Here is a 15,210-nt window from a genome sequence, read left to right on the forward strand (position 1 = left end):
GTTCCATGTGGGCAGTGCTTCTGTCTTTTCCTGTTCACGCTGCATCTCCAGCATTGGGACAGTGCCGGGCCTGGGGTAGACGCTCAATAAATATTTGTTGAAAGAATACATGAGTGAATGAGCACCTGATAGGTATACTGAGGGGAATGAAGGACCAGAGTCGATAACAAATAGCATATTCACTGGCTCACCGTGTGGCCAGCTCTGTTATAAACCCTCTCACAGCTGGCCTCCCACACAGACAGCATCCTGATCCCTCTTTTACAAGTGAGGTACCAAGGCACCAACAGGTCAGGTAACTCTCCAGGGAAGATTTAAGCTTGGATGAGCAGAGGTCAGCATACCCCCTGGGAATAGCTCACTTCCAAGAGGAGAGGGAGAGGAAAGGAATGGAATTCCGTATGCCTGGCCTGGTTTACTCTCAATAACTCAGCCCCCAGACTTCCCTGGGAGGAGCTGGAGAGGCCAGGAGCGGGCCTCTGACGGCAGTCCAGCCACACAAACAGTCCCTAGGAGCAGGGAGTGCTAGCTGGTCAAACCAGGACATCTTAAATCCTTTCCAGGGATTGTAGGCAACACAACTGTAAACACTAAATTTGCCGAGAGACTCGATCTTAATTGTTCCCAGCACTGGAAGAAATGATACTGATGTGAAGTGATGGTGGCGTTAGCAAATGCTACAGTGGCGATCATACAGCGATGTAAATGGATCAAATCCATATGTTGTACACCTTAAACTTACATGACGTTATATGTCCAATATATGTCGATTTAAAAAAATCCTTTGCAACCCCGTAATTGTAGGCAATAGGCCAGAAGTATAACTTTCCAGACTAGGTGCGATCCCTTTGTACGTGCGTGTGGCGCCCTGTAATTTTCCTATGTAAACCTCATCACGATGATAATTATGTAGTTATTTTTGTTTGATGATCTGCTTAGGGTCTGTCTTTCCATATGACTGTAAGGCCCAAGAAAGTACCAGGTCTTACTGCTGAATCACCAGCACCAGCTCAGGGCCTGACCCTCTGGTGACAAAAGGAAGGAAGGATGGAGGGAAGAAAGGAAGGAAGGAAGGAGGGAAGGAAGGAAGGAAGGGAGGGAGGGAGGGAGGGAGGGAGGAAGGAAGGAAGGGAGGGAGGGAGGGAGGGAGGGAGGGAGGAAAGAAGGGTGGGAGGGAGGGAGGGTAGAGAGGGAGAATTAGAGAATCAAGGCTGGACTCAAGTGAGGGTGGCATTAAAAACTTCTAGGGTCCCTGCTAGTCAGAACCTCCAGAGTTGTGTAAGGACCCAGCATTCAGGAAAGTTGCACCTTTTGGAGGCCTGTGGAGGGGCTGGTACTGAGGGGCCGCTGCCTTCTCTCTTGCAGCCTGCCTGCAGCATCGGAGCTGCGACACCTGCATGTCCTCAGACCTGATCTTCAACTGCAGCTGGTGCCATGTCCTCCAGAGGTTTGTACCAGGCTCACCCTCTTATTCCCACAGGCAGACTGTGCAGGGGGGCAGCTGGTGGCACGGCCCCACTCCCTGCCTCGGGCCTCATTACCAACATGAGGGTATCTCTGGCCAGCGCTACTGTGACACTTAGGACAAGAATATCATGAAAGTGAGTGTCTCCCTGAGGCTTGTGACCCATCAAGGTGACTATATGTCACCCTGTGGTGACACTAGACTTCTGGAAGACCATTCAGAGATTCCAGCTACTGCAGCTCCCTCCTCGCACCTGGGAGGGTTGGTTCATCCTCTGGCAGGCCTTCTCAAAGAGTGGTCCACAGCTGTGAGCATCCCAGAATCACCTAGGGCTTGCGCTAAACATGCAGATTCTCGGGGCCCACCCCTGGCCCCCTGCATCAGGTCTCTGGGAGAGAAGCCCAAGAACCTGCATTTTAACACGGTACCTCATCTGCAAACAAGCGTGAGATCCGCCGGCTCAGGGACGGGATGAGCTTAAGACCCATCGCCATTGGAGGAGAGCCCCATGACCCCAAATCGGCACCTCGAGATCTTTCTCAGGCTGCAGAAGGGTTGCCTGAAAACCATGGGTGTGGGAATTGCAGGCGTCTGTGGAAAGCTGGAGCAAGTGACAAAGCTGTGTTTGCTTGGTTTTGGAAGCAGGGAAAATTCTGGATGAGATCCAGGCTCAGGCATAAAGTTCTTAAATCCAAGTCATCTTCCTCTCCTTGTTCTGAAATCATTCCCTCACGGATTAGACTCAGAATCTGAGCCCTGTTCTCCCGTCCAAGAGAAATAAATGGCGGGGGGGAAAAAAAGAATTTCTTTGGGGACTAGGGCTCCCATGAGAGTGGGAAAAGCTATGAACCACAAGAGCCTTTAAGGCAATCTTGAAAAATTGCAAATTATAGAGGCTCTGAGTTCTTTGCAGCTGTCCTGAATCTGTCAGTGTTTCCTTTGCTCCTTTCCAGTATCCTGGTGCAGAAATAGAAGCCACTGCCTTTATAGGCCGCTGGCCTAGCACACAAGACACAGCTCTGGGCCGGGAGGAGAAAGGGGTGCTCATCTGGCCTCCCAGGTGTTCTTCCCAACAGCTGTGCTCTTATTCACTCTCTTGGGGCCTCAGTTTGTTTTCCCTGTAAAATGGGCTGGGGTTATGTGATTCGGGGAGATGTGGGTGAGGAACATGCCTGTTATTTTAACTCCTCAAATACCAGATAGTATTTTTGCAAAGTGTTCAGGGCCCTTCACATGAAAGGCACAGAGCCTCAGAGAGAGTACACAGGGCACACCCCAGGTTGGTTCTTCCTAGCGTGGAGCTTTGCGGTGTGGTCCATCTTGTGCACTTTCAAGTTTGAGAGTCACTGTCTGAGCACAGGGAGATCATCCAGATGACTGCAGAGGAGGCTGGAACGCCGGGGCTGGCTGCCACCGCATGACTCAGTGTCCACCAGCAGCTGAGCCATGAGAACTGCAAAATGGCTCACATGAAAGCAAAACCCTGGCTTGATACACCCCCACTTAATGCATACGCCCAAACCCAGAAAACTATGACAGTTTAATGAGGGTTGGTCAGGGGGAGGGCAGGGCCTTGGGTGTGGATACTGCCTTTGCTGGGTTATGTCAACTACGGGACAAAGACGCTCCATCAGGGATCCTGTCCCCGGATGTCCGTGAGCCTGGGCTCACCGAGCACGGGCCCCTTCTTGACAGATCTCTGGAGCCTCAGCTTCAACTGAGAGCTGACTCCAGGTTCCTAAAAAGCCAGAGGTCAGAGCTGGTGCAGGGGGCCGGCCGCCATGGTCTCTCCCACCAACAGCTGCTTGAAACCACCACGTGGCTTCTCGGCTTCCCCTCCACCTACTCTGCCCTCTGCAGCCTCCCAGAGCGTCCCCTCCCCGTGCTGGGGCCAGATCTGATTTAGATTATTTCACTTATCATGCAGGTATTTTCCTTTCATCCCTCTTGCCCCCCGGTGACCCACTCTGAAGTCTATGGGTGACTTTGACTCCAGGATTTGGCTCTGAAAACGAGGGTCACACATAACCCTTGTCTTACAGCGTTGTCACGAGGGTCCCATGAGATAGTGCCGGAGCAGCATGGGACTGGGGCAGCACCTGGCATTCAGGAGGCACTCGAACGGTGGCCCTTTCTCATGCCCTTCTCCTCTGCATCTGGGTTGGTTGGCCCCGAGCTTGGAAAGGGGTGCTCTTAGACATTTATCAAAGGCTCAGTCCTTGAAAGAACCAGTTAGTTTGGCCTAAAAGAAACTTTAGTCCCCAGCCCCCAACAATGCCCTTAATCTTCCATCCCTCAAGGGAGGGGGCACGGAGGACCTGACAGACGGGGTGTGGATGGCTCAGCTCAGCTGCCGCTGCTGCAGGAGGAGCAGCTCAGAGGCATCTTCAGAAGGAAAGGCTGACAGCGCCTGGAAGCCTCAGCCTCACCAGGTCTCGGATCGATAGGCAGGCAGTTGCCGGTGCAGTTAACCAGCCACGAATCCCTTTGCAGCGCTGGTGGCTCGGGATATTATCTTCCCATGCGGCGGTTCCTGACCTTAAGTAGGGCTTGGTGGAGTCTCCTGGCACCAAAGAGTGAAGAGCGGAACTGATGCCATGGAGGACATTCTCTGGTTCATCCTCGCACCACACCCCTTCCCTAGGGAAGCACTTGACAACTTCCAGCCCAGCTGAGCTCTCATTGTCCTCCAGGAACCCTCGTCAACCGGTGTTTACTCTCTCCCAGACTCTGGCAGGACCCTGACTTCTGCCCTTCAGTGATCACACAGGGGGTGTTGGCCAGATTGGCTGACGGCCACCCTCAGCCCTGCCCCTCCTTGACAAGTTTAGGCTCCTCCACGAAGAAGTGGGGCCTGGGGAATGAGTAAGACTTTCCCCAGATGAGAACATGTGTGTGAATTCCCTGGATTCTCAGCAATATCGTGGCCGCCCAGAGTCAGGAGGGCCTTAAAGGTCATTAGAGGTCATGCAATCTGTCAGCTCCCTACACACACCACATCTGGGCAGATGTGGCCTTGGTCCTGGGGAGCTTGGTCAGGAGGAGGGAGAAGATGCCACAAATAGCTTCCCCTCCTTTGGGGAAAGGAGTAGAGGGACAGGAGGGTCTGACTCTCGCTCCCACGGCACCTGCCCAGTGGTCTTAGGGAGGTTCGCCCCCTCCTTGCTATCATTGGAGAGCTGTTACCGCATAGGGGGAGGTAAAGGGGAGGGCTTCTCTGTCAATCCCATCACACCTCTGGCCTTTTGGTTTCCCCTGCAGATGCTCCAGTGGCTTTGACCGCTACCGCCAGGAGTGGCTATCCTATGGCTGTGCCCAGGAGGTGAGAGGCTTAAGTGAGCCAGGTGTGGGGAGGAGCAGGGCTACTAGCTCGGGTAGCTCTTCTCAAGGCATCTCTGGCTCTTGGTGAAATTCTCCCCTCCACCTGGGGCTTGCCTCCCTGTCTGCTCTGAGCCAGTTAGACCCACATGGGAGGTTTCCGAGGGCTCGATGGGTCCCTGAGACAAGCACTTCTGGTGACTTGGCCTGGAGCCTCTCCAGGGGCTCTTTTGGTCCTTACAGAGGGTACGTTGGGCGTGGCCTTGGCCACAGCGGGATCCTCCGGGAGGCTGTGCACCTGGTGATGTTCAAAAAGCGACTACCCGGCTCCAGCCCTCCGGCATTTGAGGAAGGCAGTGGTTCTGGGAACGAGGAGGGTTGTTCCTGGCACCTCCCGTTTAGAATCCCATGCAGGTTCCTTCTCACTGCTGGAATTTTCCATGAATGCTCAACACTTTGGGTGGGGAGCCTCCACTTCTCACACCTTATACTGACACAGACCCTTTCATCCACGCATCCTTTCCCCCTCCCTTCCTCCCTCCATTGCAGTGCAAGCACAGCGCATGCGCCCAGCACTTCACCGCGTGCTGCCCTGCACTTGCCCTGATTTAATCCTAACACGGTCCCCGGGAGCTGGGGGCCAGTGCCCCCACTTACCGGAGCGGGAAACTGAGGCTCAGAGAGGTTTAGTGATTTGGCCTGCAGCTCACAGCCGGCGAGATGGTGAAGGTGCCAGGCCCAGCATTTAAATGTGAACCCCCAGGATTACTGCTCTGTGCTCACCACCATCTGTTTTATCAGTAAGGCTGGGTGAGCCGTTTCTGGCCTTAGAAAAAAAACAAACTTTGTCCATCCAGAAGCCTACTGCTGACGCTGGCTGTTGGTGAACGTACAGATTCGCTTTATTTAAGATTGGCATCTCAGCTCCTTCTTTCAGGAGGGCTTCGAGGCAGCTGACAGATAAATTGCCCTGTAAGATAAGACGCTTTCAGGATAAAGTGGAAAGCTTAAATGTACTCAGAGCCCAGCTTTGGTTAGATTACCGTGCTTGGGCCACGCACTGGAATCTTAAATCTTCTGGCCGCTGAGGGATGCGAGCGCCCCACCATCCTCCTGTGTGCAGCATGGCCGCCGGCGAGGCCTCTGTCCAGGGCAGCACAGGATCTCTCTTGCAGGCAGAGGGCAGGACGTGTGAGGACTTCCAGGACGAGGACTCCTTCTCGTCCTCGCCTGACAGCTCCTTCAGCCCCTTTGACGGAGACCTCACCACCACCTCCTCTTCCGTCTTCGTCGACAGCCTCACCACAGAAGGTAAGAGTGGGGCGGAGCCACCGCCCTGGAGCCTCACTGTCCCTGACGGGGATTATCTCAGGGAAGAGGGTTGCTCCATCCTTTCACACCTGAGGCTCCAAGAGTGGGAGCACTTGCTGGTGAGAGGCAGAAGCCAGGTTTAGAGCGAGTAGACTCCACGCCCATATCAGGGCTGTGGGACGGAATTCACTGTGGCGAGGGGAAAAACTGTCCCAGCACACTGCCAGGTATTTTATATAATATCGCGGTTCATCTTAATAGCGATCCTTAGAGAACCTGTGAGGTCTTAGCATCCCGGTAGCAGGTATGAACTCAGTCCACACACTCAGACGTCAGGGAAAGGTTGCCTGATTTTTCTGACTTCCCTTCTGGCTCCCAGCCCTTGCCGAGCTGGCCTGGTGGGGAGTTCCACCCCTGCCGTCCTGGGGCTTGGCTACGCGGTCCTGTGGCGTCCAGTGGGTGGAGGGTAGGTGGGCAGCTCTGACCACCTTGGGTTGCTGCTGATCCATCTCTGCTTCTTCAGGCCTGGTTGTCCCTGGGCCTCCTCTGCCACCCGCATGTTACCGGTGGAACGGTGACTCCTGGGTTCTGGTCCTCTGGAGGGAAAGAATTCAACTGAGAGACATAGAGTGGTTTTAAGCAGCAGGAGTTTTATTAAGCAAAGCAAAAGTACACCCTCAAGAAGGGAGGACAGTGAGCTGTCTAGGCACCAGAATCAGCCCCGCAGTGAGGGTAGGGCTGGGTTTTTCAAAATAGTGGCAAGTCCCTCCCTGTGTCCTGCATCATTGGATTGACAAGTTGATTGACAGCTTTAGGTTATATAACTTTTCTCCTTGTATGCAGACACTTACCCATAAGCACCCAATCGGAAATGGGGGTGGGGGTGGGGAACCACAATGGTAACTTATTATAAATACCGCATCATGAACCCCAGGTTAGTCTGAGTCACCTCTTAGGTCTGGGTGCACCTGCGCCAACCGGTGCTGATGGTTCGGAAAACCCTGTTGGGTTTTCAATATCTTGCTTGGTCCTGTTAAGGCTGGAAACTTAGCGGTCCTTAACCACAAAAAGGGAGGATCTCTGGGCATATTCTGGTCACCAGTGTCCAGGTGGGGAGGGAAAGATGACCCCATCCAGGATGGGGCAGGACCCACTCACGTCTGACTAGCTACCTAACATGGTCTTTAGTTCCACGGTCCGTTTCTTCCCATTTCTTTGAGGCCAGTTCTCAGAATTGTGGCAGCTTATGTCATGGCTACAGTCTGGTCATCATGTAGTTAACTTCTTCCACCTGATGGGGGTTTCAGTATCTATAAGACAGCTCAAATGATATGGCTCAGAATATTATCTATAGCCCTTGAAGAGGAACTAAGGTCCTTGACTATGCTTAATGCCTAGACTATTATTATTCAGTCTTATTGGACTATTTTCCCTTGTTTCTGCATCTTCTCACATCTCTGATTAAACTTACTCTTTGGATAAAGTTTTTCCACAGACAAAAGGTAGGCTGAGGACATGGGGGGCAAGGACCGTAGGATCCTGCTCCGTTTCACCCAGACCTGAGGTCTTATTGAAGCTGCTAGAGGTCCAGCCACCCTGTGGGGAACCCCGTGCAGGCTCCTCGGATTCTTTGGCTATCTCTGAGAAATTCCTCCCTTATCCTTTTTCTTTCTTTCTTTCTTTTTTTTTTTTTGTGGTATACGGGCCTCTCACTGTTGTGGTCTCTCCCCCACTGTGGAGCACAGGCTCCGGATGCACAGGCTCAGTGGCCATAGCTCACGGGCCCAGCCACTCTGCGGCATGTGGGATCTTCCCGGACCAGGGCACGAACCCATGTCCCCTGCATCGGCAGGCGGACTCTCAACCACTGCGCCACCAGGGAAGCCCCCCTCCTGACTTTTTAAATGCAGCCTAGAGGACTGGAGAGCAGGAACCCATGGATCTGGCTGGAGGGAAGTGAACAGTTGATAGAAAGAGCAAATATTTAAGGGGACTGACCATGTGCCACGTAGGGTGGTAACATTGTGCACCCATTAATATTCACTTAGTCTTCCTAACAATCCTGTACGTTGATGCTGTTTGATCCTCATTTTACAGAGGAGACAGTATGGCTCAGAGAGGTTGATGGCTTGCCCAAGGTCACACAGCCAGGAAGAGGTGGAGTCAGGTCTCATCTATCTCCAAAAGCAGCAATCTTACCCCTCGACCCCACTGCCTTTCTCAGTGCTGGAAAAAAAAATAGAAAAGGGTCTTCATGGATTCAATGGGTGGAAAAATAGGGAAGGGTGAACACGTGGGCAGATTCAGACAGGTCCCAACACTCTGAACTTGCCCAGGAATAACAAGTAGCTGGTTAAAGCTCAGGTATTGAGAGCAGAGACTGTGCTAGTGCTGTGAGGGATTCAATAAACCAAATGAAAAATGACACAGGAGGAGATCTTGCCCTCAGGGAGTTAATAACTGAGTCCAGGGGTGACCTTCCAGTTAAAGGACACTCTACTTAAAAAGAAGAACCCCTGGCCAGTCACTCCTGAGTTAACCCTATGTGCTACTGAGGGCACGGTCTGAGCCCAGAGCTGGACTGGGGGCTACACACCCCATCCTCCAGATCCGAACGCAGCCTTTCCCTCAGAGGTTTACGTCTGCATGGGGCACAGTGCCTGAGGCCAGAAGGGTGGCTGTGTGGGCGTGGAGAGCCCAGCGCACGGCATCTGGGGGCTGGATTCAAATCCTGACTTGGAAGTATTCTCCATTTCTCCCGGGTTATTGCCCTGATGAGCTGTCCCTACATAAAGGCAGCGTGTTCTGTTTATCAGTTTTATCATGTGTGTGTCTTCTATCAGCCCAGGAATGTGTCATTTCTGTTTGCTGTGTAATAGTCCCCAAAAGAAAAACATATGTCCTTCCAGTCCTGGAGCGGGTGGTAGAGATTGTTAGGTTACCTCTATAAGAAAAAAATTGGGGGGACTTCCCTGGTGGTCCAGTGGTTAGGACTCCACGCTTCCACTGCAGGGGGCACAGGTTCGATCCCTACTAGGGAACTAAGATCCTGCAAGCCGCGTGGAGCAGCCAAAAAAAAAAAGAAAGAAAGAAAAGAAAAATTGATAAAGACTTCCCCCCACCCCAAACTCTCAAGGTGTCTGGAGGGACAGGTTTGGGTCACCCCCTGCCTGTGCAATTATAACCCACACAGGGAGACTTACTGGAGGCAGAGTATATCTCAGGGTCCAGGAAGACGTTGTGAATGAAGGGGATACAGCACTTCAGCCAGGGGGACCCACCTGGTCAGAGCAGAGTTGGAGAGCAGGGAAGTTAGTGAGAGCAGCTGCTGGAGGGCGTATGGAGCCCTTCTGTCACCAGCCATCCAGAGGAATGGAGAGGACCAGGGGAGCAGGAGGTACAAGGGCTGGATTTTAAGAGTTGTTCACTTGCTTAAATGCTGCCCACTTAAGTGAACCAGAATGACCTCAGAGTGGCGAGCAGCTGCCACAAAGCCCATGCGTTTTATTATAAGGACAGACAGGCACTGACCCGGAATAACTGTGTGCAACGTAAGGGCTCATCTGATGAGCAGCTGAACAGAACATGTTGGTAGCAGCCAGAAGTGACCACTAACTACAGAAAATGACCACTCATTCACGAGACATCACACACATTTCTTCTCTCTGTGAGTTTTCATGGGCCTGGGCCACAGTCCATTAATGAGGGAATCCGTTTGCATTCTGTGGACCCCAACCAGCCCTCAGTGAGTGGGAGAAAAGCTGTTGTGAGCACAGGGTGGTCACCTTCAGTCACCTTGTGGGAGGGACTGGCTGTAGGTGTCCTTTTGTCTGCCAAGGGTAGATGTGGACTGGGCTACAATGGATTTCCAATGGTCTAGATTCAAAACAAGTTGATTCCAATCAAGTTAATTTGTCCAATGATGTTTAGGGTTACGTTGGTTAGTGTTGAGTAACCAATTCATCATTTCAACTTGTAGTAACAAAATAGACTCAGAGGCATACATAAAAATACCTCGTGTATTGAAATTCCTGAAGAAAACGTATCTTTCTATTATATGCCTACAACTCTCTATTTGTTTTGTTTTACTTTGAATTTTTAGGGGTGCTTTTTATCATTTTATTTTATTATTATTTATTTATTTATTTATTTATTTTTGGCTGCGCTGGGTCTTCACTGCTGTGTGCAGGCTTTGTCTAGTTGCAGTGAGCAGGGGCTACTCTTCGTTGCGGTGCGTGGGCTTCTCATTGTGGTGGCTTCTCTTGTTGCAGAGCATGGGCCCTAGGCGCGCCGTCTTCAGTAGTTGTGGCACGTGGGCTCGTGGGCTCTAGAGCGCAGGCTCAGTAGTTGTGGCTCACGGGGTTAGTTGCTCCGCAGCATGTGGGATCTTCCCAGACCAGGGCTTGAACCCATGTCCCCTGAATTGGCAGGCGGATTCTTAACCACTGAGCCACCAGGGAAGTCCCGAGGGGTGCTTTTTAAATTTAACTTTTTTATAAATTATGTAACAGTTAAATGATAATTAACATGGTTCCAAAGTCAAATCTACAAAAGTAGCTATATTCAAAGAAGTTTAGTTTCTAGTTTTCTCCCCTCCGCCCTATTCCCTCTTTCCTCTATAAGGGACCATTTAAAAATTTTCTTATGGTTTATTCTTTTATTATCTAATGTGATTTTTTGATATTTGAAGATTTATTGGAAATGTAGAGCAGGGCAGTATGCCACGTCCAGGCACTGGGAGTGTAAATAGCTGGGTATTGAGAGGCTCACAGTCTATGGAATCAATGGGACCCAAGATGCCACAGAAACAGATACCAAATGCAATGGGACACAGAGGAGGACACACCCATCTGTCCTCCAGGAAGTGACGGGCCTGGACCAGGACTAGGGTGAGGCAAGTGAGGCACTCAGTGCAGGTATCAAGTTTAAGGAGGCACCAAAAAAAAAAAAAAGCAATAAATAAGATAATAATCTTTTCTTGCAATATTTGTAAAAATCAAAATTAATGCCAAAAATTCCATAATCAACAAAATTTCAAAAAATTCTAAAAAGACAGGATCAGCCCCTGTGTCACATGTATCAACCTAGCCCCAGCCCTGCAGGGGGCATTTCAGGGTTGGGACTTTTGAAAGAGAAGGGGAGGAAGGGCATCCCCTGCAGGAGGAACAGTACATACAGCGGCTCAGAGATCTGAGAGGGCTCCAAGGTCTGGAGAGCCTTGGGTAGCTTGTCACAGACGCTGACATGCTGTTGAGCTGTGGCCAGTGGTAGGAGAAAAGAAGATTGGGACTGAGAAGGGCCTTGAACATCTGTGAACAAAGGGGAGCCAGTGGAAGCCTTTAAAATGAGGAGGATGGTGGAGGTGCTGGAGGGGAAGGAGGAACGAAGCGCGTGTTGCAGGCCCTACATTGTGGAAGGTTCCGCTGGTTCAACGTTTTGATGCTTGAAGCAGTAAGCTCCAGTCATCTAGAACATTCTCCTGACGTGGAATTCTCACTGTCCTTTCCCCATAGGAATGGGTGGGGAAGAGCCACAGGAAGGGTCACCCACTGGAACTTGTTTAGGAGGCTGCAAGATACACTCCTTGAGGTGTAGAGGGAGTGTGCTGTACCCTGGGAAGTCTCCAAGCAGATTCGATCTTGTGACACACACACCTCTCCTCAAATCCTTCCTCAGCTTCCCGCTGCCCCTTAGGCCCTCAACTTAGCTTTCCAGACAGCTGATCCCCCCACGCCCCCGCTTCACTCTCACCACCCTTCATTCACATCCTCGCTACCCTCCAGCTGCACTGAACTGCTTTTTTTGTCTCAAATGGCCAAGTTCTTGCTGACTCCAGCCTTTGCCCCCGCTCTCTCCTCTGTCTGGGACCCTTTCTCCCAGCCCCATAGCTCATCCCTCCTTCTTGACTCCCTTTGTCTGGGCGAGGCCCCCAGTCGGAGTCAACTCCTAGTAAACACTCAGTAAATATTTGTTGAATGTATGAACACTACGAAAAGTTGGCTTGTCTGTCTTGGCCTTCTACCTTTACACTGCTGTGTGACTTTGAGCAAGTCACCTCCCCTCTCTGTGCTTCAGTTTCCCAGCCTTCAAAATGAAGGGTTGGACTTGAACCTCCCTAAAGTCTCATCCAGACCTAGTGACAGAGGCCATCATGATTCCACTAATCTTGTGCCTTCTCTCCTTTCCCTTTGAAGATGACACCAAGTTGAATCCCTATGCAGAAGGAGAGGGTGAGTACAGAACTGCCTGCCCCTCTTCAACACACCACTGCCTCTTGGACCCACCCTGGAAGAGGGTGCAGCCGTCACCTGGCCTCTTTGCTTTTACTCTGAGTGGGGGAGGGGGAAACAACAGCAGCCTGCGCTTCCCAGACTTCCTGCTGGGTGGGAAGGCAGGGGGCTTCTGGGAACAGACCCCCTAGACTGAAGGAGCAAATCTACATCTAGACATTTCTCATCTCAGCCAGGAACCTCCTGTGGTTCTTCTCCCGGCCTCTGTGCCCTTGAGTATCCGCTTCCCTGATAGGAGTGAGAGGAGGAAGTGAGGGCTAAGCTAGGGCAGGCATGGCTGTGTGGCCTGTGGCCCTGGCTTCTGTCCCCAGGGGCCTCCCAGACAATGAGGGGTGGAGAGCAGCTTCTCTCACTCAAGTGACTTGGCAGAGAGTACATAAACGTTGCCCACCACAATTTTTACAGGGCGCCAGAAGGGGGGGGGGTCCCCTTTCCCCAGGACTGCCTGGGGGATAACCTCCTCTCTAGGGACATGGGGTGGCCCCACCTCCCCTGCCCTTTGCCCAGAGCCAGCTCAAGCCCTTGCTGCAACTACCACAAAGGGGAGATGGAAGAGCCTTCCAGCCCCAGGGGCTGGGAGACTGTTACCTGGGCTCCAGCAGGAGAGGAGGGGCTATTAACGCAGCACATCTTAATGGGGTCTCCCACGGGAGACGGAGCCATTGCTGCTCTGTGGGCTGTGGGTGTGAGTGTACACGTGTGTCTGTTGGGCTGTGGGGAAGCAGGGGGCCCTGGGCCACGTTCCCCTTACTCTGCACCATGTGCTCATCAGCCCAATCTCTGCCCCTCAGATCATAGGGTCACTGAAGGCTGAGGTCTGACGGCCAGCTCAGGAGAGGCCAGCTTGGGGCGTGTCATCACAGCTCCCCCAGCTCTTGGCAGATGGAGGCATGAACCACGCACAGGAGTGCCCCAGGATAGTTTCTCTCCTGGTTTTTTTTTCTGCTGACAGAGAAACGGGGATGGAGAACATAATGATTTTGGATGCACACAACATCTTATTAAAAATCTCTACCCACTGTTGACTCCCATTCCACCCACCAGCGATGTAAAGTGGATTCAACATTTGTGTTGCTTACATGCTCATCTGTCTTCTCTATGTCGTTATCTCCACATCCTTTTAGGGCAGGGAGAAGGAGCAAAAGCCCACCCCAGGTAATATCAGGGAACTAGGTTTCTTGGAGGCTGGCACTAACTGTGTCCTTGGACAAATCCCTTCATCTCTCTGTATTTCCATTCCTTCAGCCGTACGAGAAAGGGGTTGGACTGGATGAGCTTCCAGTTCGATAGTCTATGGAAAATACCCAGTCTTCTCCTGGGGAATGTATTTCCAATGCTTGGAATGTTCACAAAGAGTGTCTGCTGGTTTCTTAGCCCTCCGAGTGTCTAGTTCATTTCTTTTATTGAGTTCCTCTGATGGGTCTGCCGGTTTTTCTAAGAGTTGAAAACACAGAGATGACTAAGACACTGTCCTTGCCCTACAGGAGGTCACAATCTGGTAGTGGACAGTGACAGGTAAAGATGTGGTCATTTTGCTATCATAATAGCTAACACTTTTAAAAGTTGTCCAAGATACCTGCCGTGATCCTCAGCAGTTGACATGAATTATCTCATTTTCACCCTCTCAATAACCCTACCGGGTACTTAACATTATTATCCTTGTGCTACAGAAACGATAACCGAGACACAGAGAAGTTAAATAATTTGCCCAAGGTCACACAGCTCATAAGTAGCAGAGCCTGGATTTGAATCCAGGCAGCCAGGCTCCAGATCCCAAGTCTTAACCATCACATGCCCTTTGTGAATTCCTTAAAAGAACTTATATGGGATGGGTACTGGAGAGAAATGTTATGATCCTTAGTAGACATTTGGGCAACTTTTAAGCGATTTGGAAAACCACCTGAACCGTGCTAAGAACAAAGTTCATGTCATACTCATAATGGTTCCACCGACTCCACCTTTTCATGTATTTGATAAGTAGACCTGAAGGTTCTGTCGGCTTTCATCTCTGGGACTTTGTCAGAACCCAGGACCCCATGACCCCACCTTCCTTGTTCCCCTGACCTAATGATCTCTCCACAGGCCTTCAGAACAACCTGTCCCCCAAGACAAAGGGCCCTCCCTTGCACCTGGGCACCATCGTGGGCATCGTGCTGGCCGTCCTCCTCTTGGCGGCCATCATCCTGGCCGGGATCTATATCAATGGCCACCCCACCTCCAACACTGCGCTCTTCTTCATCGAGGTCAGTGCAGGATTGGGCCGCCTCTCTCTGGCGTCTGCATCTGCATCAGTGTTTCCCCAGCCTTTCAGTACCTGCCTCTCCCCATCTCATCCCTCACCCGCCGCGTGCCGGCCTCCTGTTTCCACCTGAGGGACTTCATTGACTCCATCCAGGCACATCTTGCACTGGCGGGCACCCTCTGAGTCCCTAACCCCCCAGGGCTTGACCCCTCAGGACTCCTCCGGCCCTCTTGTCCTGTTGAACAGCCTCTGCTTTTGCGCTCCCATTTGTGAAATCAGAACAGTCCCCAGAAGAAAGAAAGAGGCCAAAAACGCCTCACATGCCCCTTGAGTGTTGTGCAACCATCCCTAATGATTTATGGTCTCTCACACCCAACTTCCAGGCCTAGTGCTTATTCAAAGCCGTAATGGAACCGAGGTCTCTGCCTCTTGGCCTGCTGTGTGCGATTTTCGATTCGATTTGACAGGCCATAGTAATCGTAAGAGTTGCTCTGTCTGGGAGCTTTTGTTGAGGATGCTGCAGTTTGCAACATCTCAGGATTCAGAAGAGTCAGCCTGAGGTGCAGCATGGGAAGTAAGGCCTG

At 51.6% G+C, this 15,210-nt stretch overlaps 1 protein-coding gene and 1 long non-coding RNA gene across 2 annotated transcripts in view; one reads left to right on the forward strand and one right to left on the reverse strand.

Moving 5' to 3' along the window:
* PLXDC1 (plexin domain containing 1) overlaps positions 1-15,210 on the forward strand; it is a 65,282-nt gene that overhangs the window by 45,535 nt on the left and 4,537 nt on the right. Inside the window, exons 9-13 of the mRNA XM_004282713.3 lie at positions 1,366-1,447; positions 4,727-4,787; positions 5,959-6,094; positions 12,289-12,324; positions 14,467-14,627. Coding sequence (XP_004282761.1) covers positions 1,366-1,447; positions 4,727-4,787; positions 5,959-6,094; positions 12,289-12,324; positions 14,467-14,627 — 476 coding nt within the window. The remainder of the gene's footprint in view (positions 1-1,365; positions 1,448-4,726; positions 4,788-5,958; positions 6,095-12,288; positions 12,325-14,466; positions 14,628-15,210) is intronic.
* On the reverse strand, positions 6,968-9,588 carry LOC125962198 (uncharacterized). Its single transcript, XR_007473704.1, has 2 exons — positions 9,298-9,588; positions 6,968-8,320 (listed from the first exon to the last, which is right to left on the reverse strand). It is a non-coding gene; the product is annotated as an uncharacterized LOC125962198 (long non-coding RNA).

The sequence above is a fragment of the Orcinus orca genome, chromosome 19, assembly GCF_937001465.1.
Source record: "Orcinus orca chromosome 19, mOrcOrc1.1, whole genome shotgun sequence".
In the NCBI taxonomy this organism is placed as follows: Eukaryota; Metazoa; Chordata; class Mammalia; order Artiodactyla; family Delphinidae; genus Orcinus; species Orcinus orca.